Source organism: Phalacrocorax carbo, chromosome 1 (assembly GCF_963921805.1).
Source record: "Phalacrocorax carbo chromosome 1, bPhaCar2.1, whole genome shotgun sequence".
Classification (NCBI taxonomy): domain Eukaryota; kingdom Metazoa; phylum Chordata; class Aves; order Suliformes; family Phalacrocoracidae; genus Phalacrocorax; species Phalacrocorax carbo.
The window spans coordinates 83,084,976-83,099,701 of NC_087513.1; the positions used below are offsets into that span (position 1 = coordinate 83,084,976).

General features: G+C 37.4%; 2 protein-coding genes across 2 annotated transcripts in view; both read left to right on the forward strand.

The window, feature by feature from the left end:
* Positions 1-5,928, forward strand: part of RAD51AP1 (RAD51 associated protein 1) — an 8,673-nt gene extending 2,745 nt beyond the window's left edge. The window contains exons 4-9 of the mRNA XM_064462430.1: positions 647-756; positions 1,069-1,143; positions 1,905-2,057; positions 3,182-3,340; positions 4,237-4,383; positions 5,216-5,928. Coding sequence (XP_064318500.1) covers positions 647-756; positions 1,069-1,143; positions 1,905-2,057; positions 3,182-3,340; positions 4,237-4,383; positions 5,216-5,343 — 772 coding nt within the window. The 3' untranslated portion in view covers positions 5,344-5,928. The remainder of the gene's footprint in view (positions 1-646; positions 757-1,068; positions 1,144-1,904; positions 2,058-3,181; positions 3,341-4,236; positions 4,384-5,215) is intronic.
* A 108-nt stretch (positions 5,929-6,036) lies between these two features.
* The window catches only part of DYRK4 (dual specificity tyrosine phosphorylation regulated kinase 4), a 49,435-nt gene continuing 40,745 nt past the window's right edge, over positions 6,037-14,726 (forward strand). The window contains exons 1-2 of the mRNA XM_064462379.1: positions 6,037-9,807; positions 10,992-11,075. Coding sequence (XP_064318449.1) covers positions 9,760-9,807; positions 10,992-11,075 — 132 coding nt within the window. The 5' untranslated portion in view covers positions 6,037-9,759. The remainder of the gene's footprint in view (positions 9,808-10,991; positions 11,076-14,726) is intronic.

The following is a 14,726-nucleotide window of genomic DNA, read 5'->3' on the forward strand; positions in this document are numbered from 1 at the left end:
CAAATCAGGGGTAATGTGATTATGCACAGAGTCAGGAAAACTTGCCTGAGTTCAGTAGTGAGCTGCATCTATTTTGTTATAGGCCTAAAAACCTCCAGCAAGCGGCCTGCATAGGTGCAGAAACAAGTTCGCATGTCTGATCTTGTCTTGATATCCCTACAGTGCAAAATCACAGTAACAGTTCTGAGTTACTGAGGACTTCTAAAACTGAGAAATACAAAGACAAGTTTGACTCCTTAAAGAAGAACATATTTAAAGCTTGACAGAAAATACAAAGGCAATGTCAATGAAAAAAGAAATCTGATTATTTTGGTGGTAAAGTTGTGTATGAATATTACATTTCAGTGAGGTATTTCAAGGAAATGTAAACACCTTTCTCTGTGATAATACCAGTTGTTAGTTCATACATGTTTTGCAATCATAATACTTCTAAGTGTGGTGTACTTTACATATTAGTGTGTACTTTGTCTAAATCTTTTCAGAAAGTTATATTCGTAATATGATATACTATATGTATGTATGTATTGAAATATTAATGTATTTTAATTTTTAAAAGTTCAGTGAGTCATAAGTAAATCTGTAATAGTCAGTCATGTCATTGTTTTATTATTTAGCATATTTGGTTTTCCTTTTTTTTTTCCCCCAGGGTATCATTGGATGACAAACTCTATCAGAGAGATTTGGAAGTTGCCTTAGCCTTATCCGTCAAAGAAAAATCTGCAAATATTCTTGAGGTGCAAAATTCAGAAGAACAAGGTTATTTTAAAGTTCAATGCAACACTCTTTATTTATGTGTAGTGAACTCAAATATGACAATATATTTCACAGTGATATAGGGCAAAAGTCATGTTTTATTACAAAATGTCATGATAAGGAAATGAGAACTTCTTGGTAGTGCCTGTCGTCTTAAGTTCTGTGAGGAAAACAAGATCTTCCAGTGGTATGGTCTGATTCGAGACAGATAAAAATGTTAGCTATTTTCATTTCTTAATATCTTGACTTTTTATAATGTGTTTTTTGTATACTAATATTTTATATTGTTTCTTTGTTTTCTGGATCCTAAAACAGGTAAGAATATTGAATCAGAAAATGTGCCCAGGAAACCCCTATTTTCCAACTGCAGTGTAGACAGTGAACTTCTAGGTAAGTTGTTCTCATACTCTTGTCTTTTCAGAAATAGCTTTTCAAGATACATTTAAGTAGCTTATCTCTTCTTTGTTTCCATTGGTTTCTGTTTTTTATTTACATGAGGAAAGGGTCTTTCTCTTAAATAAAAGCTGAAGGATGAACAACACATTAATTTTTTCATTAAAAATTTAGTCCCAGCCTTAAAATGGGAAAACCTGTGCAATGCTGAATGAGATTGTTACAGACAGCTAAGAGTCAGTTGGAAAAAGCAACAGACGTGATGTTTTTAGATGTTGAGTTTATGTACTTTTTCAGGAAGCTACGCTTATCCTCAGCTCCTCAATGGGTCCATAATGCCTAATCATCAGGTAGATGTGACCAAAACATTTACTGTGCTACTGGAAACTTGTTCATTTTTCCAGTTTTATTTTTGGTCTTCTGTCCTTTCATTAGTTTGATAAATATAGATACAGATACATAGATGTATAGATATAGATATATAGATGTATAGATACAGACACAATATCAATATCAATGGATATATAAATCAGTATAAAGATAAATGTTGATAACTTTCACAGCCAGTAAGTACAGTTTGGTCACTTCAAAATGTAAAATAAGAATCACATGAAAACAAGTTCCAATAATATGCTTCTCTGTAGTTTACTTCAAAATCACAAAAATGGACTCTGGGGACTCAAATACCTGCTCCTTTTTGAAAAGGAGAACAGATTTACTGTGAATTTGAATTAATTAGCCTACCTTCTGTTTTCTAGGTCTCAATCGGGTTATGGATGATGATGATCCTAGGGGAGACTGTAGGCAAAGGGCAGCAGCATCTAAAGTTCCAGCACATCAGAAGAAGTTACTGACTGTTGACAGTGATGACACAGACCATCCTACTGACTCTGAGCCAGAATCTGTACCCAGTGAGTTCTTGTCTATAAAAACCCTCTCCTTAGATGTGCTTTGAATGTGATGCCTTACATTTAGTTTATATTTTCGGTGAAATGCATACTGCTTCTACTGTACCTTCCCTCCCCCCTGTACTGAAGCAGCATCTTTTAATACTTGTGGCATCTCAACTGCACTTTGACACTAAATCTAAACACTGGAGCCTATTCATGCACATTTCCCAAACTGGCAAAAATGGTACTACTTCTCTGCATTTGCTACAGTATGTCAGAACAAATTTATTGCACCCTCCTTGTCCAGGAAAGTTTTGTCACTTTGAAAAGCCTCTGTTCTTTTCTCCATTTGTTGTCTAGGGTTTGCATCAAAACAGCAACTCTAGAGTAGTATCAGGTGTTAGGGCTTTCAGTATTGGCTTTGTTTAAGCTTGTTTAAAAAAATAAGGAGCTTCCCTTCTTTACGTCCTCCAGTTCTCAACTCTTAGAAAACCATGTTGCATCTGACTGGAGGTCAGCCTAGCCTCATACTCTGGTTCTGGTAGCAGCCTAGTACTAAATGCCCGCAGAGTATGATAGACGTCTCTCATTCCCCAATGGTTAATGAGTCTGTATTCATTCTTTTATTCCTTACTGGAAGGTTTATTGGAAAATATTTCTACTATTGTCAGTGAAATAAAATATCAGAGGAATAATAATCCAGATATTCCTGTTGATAGAGAACTGTTTATAGTATTTGCTAATGTCTGGAGTTTTTTAATAATAAATCTATAAAATCTTTCTTACAGCTGAAATTAGACATAGAGTCTTCCCACTTTAAATAGTCATGACTTAGAATACATAAAAATCAGAAGTCTTGCCAAATAATTTTAACTTTTTCATCTTGCACATGTGGAATATTGGTAATTCTGCTGTTAAAATCATTATTGTGTGCAGTTTACACCAGGGCATTCCATTATTAAAGTACAGAGCAAGAATTCTGTAAATACAGAATGTTTTAAGGACGGTATTTCTTTCTCAGTTCAGCTTGAAAATACATGCAAATTTGTTTTGCTATATGCTTAAGGTATCCTGGTTAGAAGGCCCTGGAGTAATAGTAAATTGTATTTCCTGTAAAGAGATGCCATCCTTTTTCTCTGCTGTAGGTGATGAGGAGTCAGAAGAAGATTCAGATTATAGTGAAGGTGATGATGAAGACTTTGATATGGAAAAGAAGAAAGCCAAAGGAAATAAAAAGAAAGCCAAACAAAAGATGCCAGCTGGAAGAGTGAAGAAAACTCCCAAATCCAAGATCAATAGTACAGGTAAGTTTGTAGTATGAATTTGAAATACACATCTTTATAAGTTCCTTTTATTTTCACTGGAGGAATAGATAAATTTGGCTGACAGACTGACTGTAGGGTTATAGTGAAAATGACTATATGCAAAGTAAAGGGAGGAGAGTAGAAAAAAAAAAAACCCTGAAAGAAAAGGCACTGTATAATAAACTAAGACTCCTTACAATAAAAGCAGACATAAGTGAATTGACAAAGTTCATTTCTTTTTATATAACTACACCTAGCTTTTAAGAAAAAGTTAAATAACAATGAGTGATATGAGAATTTTAATTTTTTTAAAAATTATAATGTCAGAGCCTCCTCTTGCAGTTGCATTTATGAAGTTTTAATTCAAGGATAGCTAACTAATGCTAGTGTTGCTAACCACTTGGTGAAAAACATTAAATAGGCATGCCTTTCAGAGATAATTGTTCGCTGTGTTGCTAACACAATTTACATTATCAGTTTAAGATTTACACCATGATAAGAAGATTCTTATGTCTGACTCGGTAATGTGTTTTGATTTCAAGCCTGAGTTTACAGCATGTAATTTAGTTTAGTTTAAAATTAGTTTTAGTTACGACAAGGAATGGTTTCCTTTGCGTAGCTGGCAGAAGAATCTTCCCTCTTAAAACTTTTATATCTGGCAGGTCTTCAACAAGAAATTGTTACACTGCTTATTTTCAAACCAGGATTGAAATTCTAGAGTAATAGAGGACTGACTGTGTAAATATATGCTGTTAAAGTTGTGACAATCTAGTAATATCCTCTATTTCACTCAATGGGGAGAGCTCGTGCTGTAAAATCATCTATTGTCTTAGGTACTGTGATGATTTCTCTGGTAAAGAGTGCCTTTCTAAGGTCGCTTTTATTTTCCAACTAAGTATCACCTGTAGTTTCTCCTTCACGGATAACGGGACAAAAATCTGAGCCAACACAAAAGATGATGTCCAATTCTTCAGAACCAGCTGGGAGGCCTTTACATACATCGAGTCCTGTAACAGACAAGAAGCCTAAATGGATACCACCAGGTACCTGTAAGATTAGAACCATAAACAGATACATTAGTTGACTTAAGTTTTAGCAATCTCTCCTAAAAGAAACAAATAGACAGTATTTCAGAAAAAAATACTGCCCTCTTCTAATGAAAGGTATTCTTTTGACCTTAGATTAAAAAAAGAAAAAAAAAAACTATCTCCATGCTGCTTTTTCTATTACAGCATTATCCTTAACTCCTTTCTGTGGGGAGGATAATAAAATATTTTCCAGAGTGTGCATCAAATCTTAACCAAGAGATTGTCTTGTTGCCATTTCTCTCTTACTATGAGCTTTCTTTATCTATGGTATGTGCTGCTTTATAATCTATTCTGGACAAAAAAGCTTAGAAGCTTTATTTTCTTAAGATATTTGAGCATGCTGGTGCTGACTCCTGCCTCTTTCCTAGGTTTTTCTTCATATTTACTGTTCTTTTCTGTATGCATTTCTTTCTGTTTGGCTCCTTTCTCTCAAGACTCCTATTCCCACTTGGAATTATGTTCAATTGTGTGATTCTCTTTGGAGCACCTGAAAATGCACAGTACACTGGGGACAGTTTTTATGTGCTTGTCCAGCGTTGCTCCAGTGTGTTGCTGGTTAATTAAAACTGAGCACCATACCTGCTGCACTGGCTCCCAAATAGATTGATTGCTGGTGAGTATGCTGATTTTCATGTGCTTCAGTTGTATGGTGTTCAGACCTTTTTGCAGTATCTTTAGAACACTTTTTTGTTCTCCTAAGAAAACTATAAAAAGACAGCAGTTGTATGATTCCCCCCCCCCCCCCCCCCCTTAAACTTCTTACACTTTCTTTTCAAATTATTTTCAGCTGCATCAGGAAGCAGTAATAACTCTATGAAGTATGTTTCGGTTAAGTCACCTACTCAGTGTCTTAGACTTGGCCTCTCCAGACTAGCAAGAGTCAAACCACTGCATCCCACTGCTACCAGCAGTTAAGTGGTCAGTGACAAGGTGCCACGCGAAGGAAAAGTCTTTGGAAAATGTTTTGCTTATAAATAGTGGGTGGGCAGCAAAAGCTTCATGGTGTCATCTGTTTTGGAGGACTGTTGTTTATGTATGTGTCTAATACTATAATGAGTTTTTATTCTGCAAAATGCTAGGCATCCTTAAGTGCTACTGAATAATAATACTATTTAATCAAGGTGACATGTGGGCCACCAGCTCTGTGGTATATTATAGTCAGAGATGTGGATTTGTGATAATTTTAATTCTCTGATATCTAAACTCTTGGCATTAAAATAGCCTAGATGGCACTATGTCGGTTATAGAATTTGATATCTCAAATGGGTTCTTAACACAAGTGGAAGTGACAGTTTAAGAAATATTTCTTGGAAGAGTGAAGTTATCACTTTCCACGCCCTTCTTGGAAAGTTTGTCACCGCTCTCAAAATCTGTTAATGTTTGCATATCTTATACGTGGGTTTTAATGAATTTTTGTTTATTATAGATAGAAATGTTTTTAGAATGTTGTATTTTTTAAAAAACTAAAATAAAATACTTTATATAGTCTAATTAATCATATTAGTTGACTCTATTAATTTTGAAAATGACTTCTAAATTCTGGCTACAGTCCAGAATAAGTGTGTGGCATGTGCATACTCTTGTTGGAAGTCAGCAGTGTTGACCAGTCTCACACAGTTTGGATTTTGCTTTGAGCAGCTTGGTCTTTGTTGAAGACCGTGGTACCATGCATAGTTAGTGGATTTGTAAAGTGTTGAAGTGATAGTTACTGAGTAATGAGACTGAGCTTTCAAACTTACTAGTCCACAATGTAAATCATTTCCTAGCTGAGCATGTCGACTGTGTCAGGTGACACAGCAGATGCATTTCTCCCTGTGCTGCTTAAGGGATCTGGTCATGACTGAGTGAACTGCATTAACAAAGGAATATATGGCCATATTGAGAGTAACGATGCAGGCAAAAGCATGGTGCTGCCTAAAGTAAAACAACGGTGTGACATACTACTTTTTAACTGTATAGTACTTACATTATGAAAACAAGATACTAATTAATGCATATTTATTAAAAACAATTTGCACATTGCCTTATGGAAGGAATGAGAAGGAATCTGTGGATGAAAATTTGTTTCTCGGAAACACGGCAACCTGAGCATTGTGACATATAATCTCGCATCATCCACATTTTGCATGCCTGGCTCCTTGCATGGAGTCACATAACCCTGAGTGAAGTGTGATCCAGTGAGCTGGGCTACATGAGTTCAGGAGGGGAGGCATGTGCCTGCTGCCTCTAGCGCTCATCTGACTTATTCACGAGTTGTCTCAGCTTGCTAAAATGGCACACCAAAAACCAGAAGTTTGCAGTAGGATGCCATCGATGAGCTTGAAACTGCTTCTAAGCAAGGGTGAAGGAGAAGCACCCACAGGAGGAAAGGCAGGTATCCAAGGGTAATGCTTGTAACAACTAGTATGTAGTATGTGCGTTATGTTATTCCTCTCCTTGATTCCCTTCCTGCGCGCTTACTCAGGGAGCCCCTCTCTGAGGTGTATGGTGGATAAGCAGCTGCAGCAAAGCAGGAGGCACAGGGAGCCTTGGGCCCCAGGGGAGTTCGTTGCAGCATCCCAATCCATTGCCCCCCGTTCATGCTTCAGTCCTTTTATTTTCACTAGGAGTGGTCACACAAAAGATCAGCGGCACAGTTCCTCACTGCATCGCAGCCACCAGCTCTCTTTCTATGGAAGTTAAACTGTCATGAATTGTTTTCCTTTTATGGTTTTTTTTTTTCAGGAATAAGTATGGATTTCATGTAGTTCTGCATTTTCTTGCTACAGAGAATTTTATGTAACAATGCAAAGTATTTTCTCAACGTGGTTCTTCAGGAAAATCTACAGCTGTTAGATTTAGTAACCCACTTTTTCCCTCCACTCGCGCCTTTCATCCGGTTTTTTTCTTCTCCACAGAGTATACATTTGAGGTTTATGTTCCTCTGGTTTCAATCTTGGCATCTTTCAAAATTTGCAGTCTGCCACCTGTTCCTGAGCCCCTCCTTACATTTGTATGAGTTTCCCATTCAAGAGGATTTTCCAGTATTTCTCTACCTTTTTTCCCCCCTAAGTGAAAATTCAGTGTAGGCAATTAAAAAAAAAAGAAGTCTTTGAAAGGGAAGTAGTAAATGTTCTTGAGTGTAATGTTTCAAAGGTACTCTGTACCTAACTGAAGAAAATGGGTCTTGCTGGTAGGTGGAGATTATTTTTATAAAAGTTGACTTACTTTATGTCCTAGGTTATTGAAGGACATGGTTGCAAGCAGCCAGGCTGATTTAGGGCTGTTAATTGTTACAGTACTTAGTTTTTGTGTTAGTAACAGAGAGGTTGTGTTATTCCAACTGCTTTCAAATTTGGGAAATTAATGTTTTGCTGAAAATAACATTTACAGTTTCCTTATTGCTCTAAATTTTAAGCAACACTACATAGAACTGTCCATGCATCAGTTATCCAGTAGTTGCACAATGGTACGATGTGAAGTGTGTTTTGATTTCAATTTGCAAAGCAATCAGACAGTGTGTTGGTTTGCGCGTCAGTTTACAGTTTTCACATACTTGCTGTTCTAGAACTGCATCTGTATTAGTAAAAAAGTAAGAACAGGATTGTTAAAGAAGAGATAGCTATTTGTAGATGTAAGCTTCACTGCTAATGCCCTTAAAGTCATGACTTGTGAGTGGATACCCTGTCTGATCTAGAGATCCGCTCTTGCTCAGAACAGCAGAGGGTTTTTCCAGCATTGATTGTGACTCCGGATGCTCGGGGAGATGGAATCAGCTGCACAGTCATTGAAAGCTGCCTTTGCACGCCTGTGTGAGCAGTTCATTCACTGTGCCCATGGGGACACATGCTGGTCATACAGAACAGGGCTGCATCACAAAAACACTCTGCAGAATTCCACCAGCCTGAAGACGGGGTGCTCCAAGGCTGATACATAGGCTTGTTCTGAGACAAGCTAAAAAAACTCAGTTGAAAATGGCTAAAATTTAGTGACACAGCAGTGTGAAGTTGGTTTGAATATTCATAAAGCAGATTTATGTACCTCCAGATGTTCAGTATCATCAGTGCATGTCTCACTTCCTACTCCCTTCGAGAGTACTGATAATGCCACAAAAATTGACAGACAAACAAGGCCAGCAGAAACCTACAAAACAAAAGGTAAGTATGTCGAATTTGTGGGATAAATCTGTGTGTTTGGGGACATCTACGGCACCTCGTCACTCTCTGTGCCGCAGGGACTCTGTTTTAGATGGTGGTGATTGGGCATTTCGTGGAAGGCGTGTCTCTGCACTAAGGTCTGTGGATGGCAGCTTGGCAATTAACATCAATGCTTTGCCACAGCAACTCTTACAAACTGCTAGTTTAGCAGTACCTTTTAATGCATTACGGTTTAGACTTCACATTTGATATTTCTAATGATAAATGCAGGTCATTATTTAAAGGAGTATATTCAAATAGGATATAAAGCAAGAGCGGGGCTTGGCCTTCCTGTTTTGGTTGGACACAGGGTTTCAGAAGATGCTGAACAGACTTGCAGCAGATGTGTATTTGGAACCTCCAGCATTACCCAACAGACTAGTAACGTATCAGTGCAAACCACAAAGACGAAAAACCAGTGTTACCACTTCCTGTCATCCTCTGTGCAGAAACCTGCTCTTTGTGTTTTAAAATTGTTTGTCCTGTTACTTCAAAGAATTATTGGTCTGTCTCCAGTCATGTGTGACATTGTTCTCCTTGAGAGGAAGCCAAAAAGCTGTGAAAAGAACCCGATCTTGTTTGAATTAAGACTGTTTCTGCTGTGCTGAACCTTTCAGTCCTCACACACCCAATATTCAGAATGCTTGTGGACATTTTAAACGAAGACTTTGAGCATGCATTGTTCCCATACATTTGGGATATTGAAAATCTGAAATTTCATTTTCTTATCTTTTGGGATTTTTGTGGGTTTTTTTTCCATGGTTTGTTTTTTATTTTAACTGCTTTGGAATATAATATCTAAAAAGGTAAAGATTAGTTTTCGATAGCTTTGACTGAATAAGAGCTTGAAAGGACTTAATGCTTGGCTTTAAGTTAATTGGTATTTTGAGTAAAAGACAGAATCTACATGTTCCTTAGTGTATTTAAGCTTCTCTTTGTCTAATGCTCAGGCATCTCAATTCTTCTCACCAAATTATTTTTCCTATTTACCGGCCTTGGGCCCAAGGCAATCATATTTACAGTGTCATTGAAAATTATAAGACTCTGACGATCAAAGAAATCATCTGACATATGAGACAATAGAACTGATCAAGCATGAAAGACAGACAATAAGTATCTGCTTGGAGATAGACCATCTTGTGAAGTAGAGCCAAAGATGACAGATTATGTTTCCCTCCTTGAACAGATGAGAGACCTTACTTTGGTATTTCACTTTTTTTTTACTTCCACTAAATCTGTGTAAATCTTGCTTTCAGTCTGTTAATTTTGCAGAATTCATTAAACTGAAAGATTCTGAAGAGTTATAATTGGGTTCTTTTAGACATACCTTGTGAATCCCATCTCAGCAGAAACGACCACAGGTGCACATTCAGAACGCAAACAGAAGCTTCTAGCTGTGTAGGAAATCAACGTTAGAGGGCAGTACACGATTATTCCAGTAGAGTAGAGCTATGTGGTTAACATTTGTATTTGCAAAGTGTACACATGTCAAAGATTTGGATGACATATGTGAGCACCAGAGGACGTAAACAGAAGTAATGCACCACAATGAAATTAGGAAAAAAGATAAAAACAGACAATGAGGTGGTAGTTGCCATTGTAGTTAGCTGTTCTTCAGGTTTGCCATAGATTTTTCAAATACATGTAGTATTTTAGCAGAAGGCAAAAAAAGAATGAAGACATTTAGATACCTATACTGTACTTGCAGCAGCAGCAACTGGCTCTTCTCAGCTATCGCTGAGAAGCTAGCCTAGCATTTGGCTATCCAGGGACAGTGAGTCTCAGAATTCTAAGTGAGATTCAACTTTAATTCCTATAGAAAAAAAATAGACACTCATTTAAGGACAAATCTTGAGGATAAATCTTTAGTTAATGTCTATGATTCTTTGAACACACGAGTTTTATAAAAATGCAATTATATCTTAATAAATAAAATATCATGTTACATTACTGTACTAGTGCCCTAACGTATCTTGCAGCTTTAAACACCTAGTATATTTTGCTGAACGGGAAAAAAAATAAAAAGCCCAGAAGGTATTCTAACTGTCAAATTATTTTCCAACTATCTCTTTTGAATCTAAACTATCTAGTACAGAAAAATGAATGGAAATCTAATAACCATTAATCATCTTTTTGTCAAAGTTTAACAACCACACAGTTTTACTCTAATACATAGATTTTACTCTAATTCATAGATGAAGTGAGTAATAATGTTAGCAGGTATTTCCTGCATTATTTCATTCAGTTTTAATGTATAGTTCTTTTCCAGATGTTTGCTATGATTTTTTTCTCAAGCATTTTTACCTACCCCTACCTGGGGAAAAATCATATTGATGCAATTTGTGAGTGTGGTCCAGCTGGTTCAGTTTCTCTGTCACCATTTCATAGGAAAAAGCTACCTACAAGTCAGAAAACGTAACAGCAGCCAGATTTGTTGTCTTCCCCAGCAAGGCTACGTCAGGACAACCAAAGGTAAGAGAACTGCATAGGCCTCAGAAGTTGGAGGTACAAATTTAACTTACCAATAATTCAAAATGCCATAGTGCTTCCCCGATTGAAATTAGGTAGCAATTGCCAGCTATTGTCCAAAGCCAGATGGTATGTAATCACTCAAATCCTCCTTTATTCTCCGTGCTCCTCTCACAAAGGCCAGTTGCAGTGATGCACTTCTACTTGAAGCAGTGCAGGGAAATCCATCTTCCCGTGCCTTAAGACAAACCTCCCTCTGAGGAGTCAGAGAGGACCAAGGCCGCTGTGGTGGCAGGGTAGACCATGTCTTAGCTTGGCTTGCTCCTTTCCCCTAACACATTTGACTGCTCTCTCAAGAAGGTCCCTCTCCTTATTTTAGCTGCGTAGCATGTTCAGAAGAGCGTAGCAGGTGGCTCCCACCCTGCTTCGCAGCCTGGAACACTGGGTCCTTTAGTGCATTGCACCTCCAGCCTCTGTGACACAGCCAACATATTCTTGACCACTTTCTATTGTTGTGGCCCAAAGATTGTCCAAAGTGTTCAAAGATGTGTTGATCTGTCCCCTTGAAAACTGAAGGAGACCCAGAGGTCTGTTGACTGGGGAACTTCTAACTGTGGGTTCCCTGTTTGAAAACAAGAAGTGATAGTAATAATGCAAGATTCTCAAATAATCATCTCTTCTTCTCCAGAATTGGTAATTTTTTCTAACTCAGGGTTGCGCAAATAATAGAAAAATAAAGTAGTTGCTCTACACAATCATTTATGTATTTTAACCTGTGCTAGGAAGCCAGCCACACTGTGCCACATGTGTTACACATCTTGGATTATTGTAAAGGGGATTGGAAGGATTGTGTTTTGCTGGAGGGCTACAAGCACAACGATGATCCATATGCAACATGGGGAAAGTAGTCTTTTTTTTTTTTTTTTCCTTCTAAATGTTAAAGGGAGTCAGTCACTGAGAGACTTGTGGAGGTAGCAATAGAATAGGAGTGGCAGAAGAATTCAAAATTACTTCTTTTTTTGTATTAAATGTCTGTTCCAATCAAATTTGACATAAGGGACAACTTCCATACAACAGTAGTTTCACAGGTGTCTTAAAATCCTCACACTGCAGAATAGCTGCCTTGCTCTTACATGAACTCAAGTAACCACAGTACTGATGTTGTCAAGTCGTTCTCAAAGTCATTAAATGTGGAATTCATAGCTGATTTCATGATACTGTGATTTCTTTTGAGTGTTACTTGTGATTTTTCACTTTTACTGGATTAGTCAAGTCTTGATTGATTCAAATTCTGACTATGTTGACTCTCAACAATAAAAATAATCTCAACTTGAGTGCTGACAATTACTGTTTTAATTATTGTTAGCATTTTGGCATAGATTTTGATCTGTTATTTTGGTGCTACCAGGGATCATCAGTGATCCAGTGAACTGTCTGCTGGAAATATTAATGCTTGTGGGGACCTTCTTCTTGAATAGCTAAGCTTTATGGAATATAAAAGGAATGAAACATAAGTAACTAGAAGCTAAACAAGTTTCTGCCTATATATAATATGCTGTACAATAATTTCAAAATTAAGTAAGAATGAAGATTGTTAACATTGCCTCAGGTAATATGTGCTGGGCTTCACAGCTCTACAGAGCAGGGACACAAGCTTTTACTTTCTTCAAATAGAATCACTAGAGGATAGCATTTCAGTGTTTAATAAAAATCTGTTTTAAAATAATAAAGTAATAAAGTTTTTAAGTTGACACAGAATTCATGGCTAAGAACTATTGACAAGCTATAAGACAGTATCTCTCTCTTTTTCCTTCTGACATCTCTCTCTCTCACCTGGTATGGCTGTCCTTGAGACAGTGAGCAGTTAGGAGTTGATAATATTAATTATTCTACTTCTAAAATCCCATCAAAGGAGGCTACAGCTTGCTGAGATATTTCCACGCTCCCAGTTTAAATGTCAGACAATAACGGCAGTGTCAAAGCACAACAGAGTCCTATCAACAGGGTACTTCCGTCAGTGTGGCAAAGCAGCATAAACTGATAGCCGCTGCTGAAGAGGCACTCAAATACCTCCCCAAACCTGATTGCTTGTCCTTAACCACAGGGAATGTTTCTGCCACTGTATTGTGGATTGGAAGAGAACTGATGCACATTAAAACTAAGCTGAGTTTGCTTTGCTGGTTTAATTTTAACCTGAGTTATTTTTTCATCCAATTTACTGTAGGACTTCATGAATATTTGTGCTGGCATGAAGAAGTGGACAGCTGAGTATTAAGAATAAATAGCAAAGGGAGATGCAGACTTCTCCCCCCTCTCCCCAGCCCCTTTTTAGCAACAGTGCTAATTTAAAATGCTCATGAAACTAATGGTGCTCTTCTCGGTCCTGCTGTAGTCTGTCTCAGTAAGCGTGAAGAGACATCTTGAGCATCTCCTTGTTTTTCTCAATTGTTCTCAGTCTGGACCCATCCAGACTGCTGTTATTAACTCTAAATATTAGTTTGGTGTATGAAAGAGTTATGTTTTTTGAAATGTGTGTTAATTAAACCTATGGTTGGGGAGAGCAGACAATAGCAATGTTGGATATATGCAGTTTCTTTTGTATTTGGCATTTTATCTGTGGTAACACATCCCAGCAGGAAAAGATGTGGGGATATCTGCCAATTACCTACATATTATCCTCTCAGAATATGACCCTGTATTTCAACCAAATCAATTTGGGAAATTCACTCTTAACGACATCAACATGAGTTAAGTCATCAGGTCCAGAACTTTGAAGTTTGCTTCAGAGCCAACTGAAGTTGTGAACAGTCTTGATTTCAGGAGGCTTTAGGTCAGATCTTTTGAAGATAATACCCAGTAATAACTAGGATTGTAAAATTTTTAATTATTTTTTTTTTAAATAATTTCCCGGTGACCTTGGAAAAGCCCAGCAGAATTCTCTGAATGTACCAATGGTGGATACCCGAGGAAGAACTTAAAGCAAGGCATGATTGTGCTCTTACTGCTTGACATGTAGAGATTTAACTTTTCCTGTGATCTTTTGTACTTGGTTGCTTTACTTTAACAAGGTGGGTGATTTCTCTTGGCATGGGGGAGTATCTCTGTTTAAGAAGAAGCCAAGATAATGAAAGAGTTGCCTTTTAGGGTAGCTGAGCATTCAATATGTCTTTGTTTAATCAGGTTACGGCAAGAGAACACAAGAGTTTTTGACACTGAAGACTGCCTTAGTCTCAAAGGCAGCGAGACAATAGAACTATAGTATTTTAAACTGCAATGTTTCTCACTTTCTGCTCTGGTGTCCAAACATTATTGTCAAAATGCATTTAAGGACCATTAGCTGAAGACACAGAGGCATTTTTCTTTCCCCATTTTCCATCTATAGTGACAGTTCAGACTTGGTTATGCTTGGTCATAACATTCCAAGCTTAAAGAATTAACAATTCCGGTAATCATCTTTCGTCTCCCAAACCCCTATTTCAGTCCAATAAGCTGGAGGGCTCCAAAGGAAGTGCTTATATTCTGAAGTCTTTTAAGCTGTTTTTGAAATATAGTAAAATACTAGAACTTCATCTGTAGAAATTCTACTAAAATTCATCACATTCGCTGCCTCCAGTGTACAGTTTACTTAATTATGGGTTACTCTGGCTTTAACAA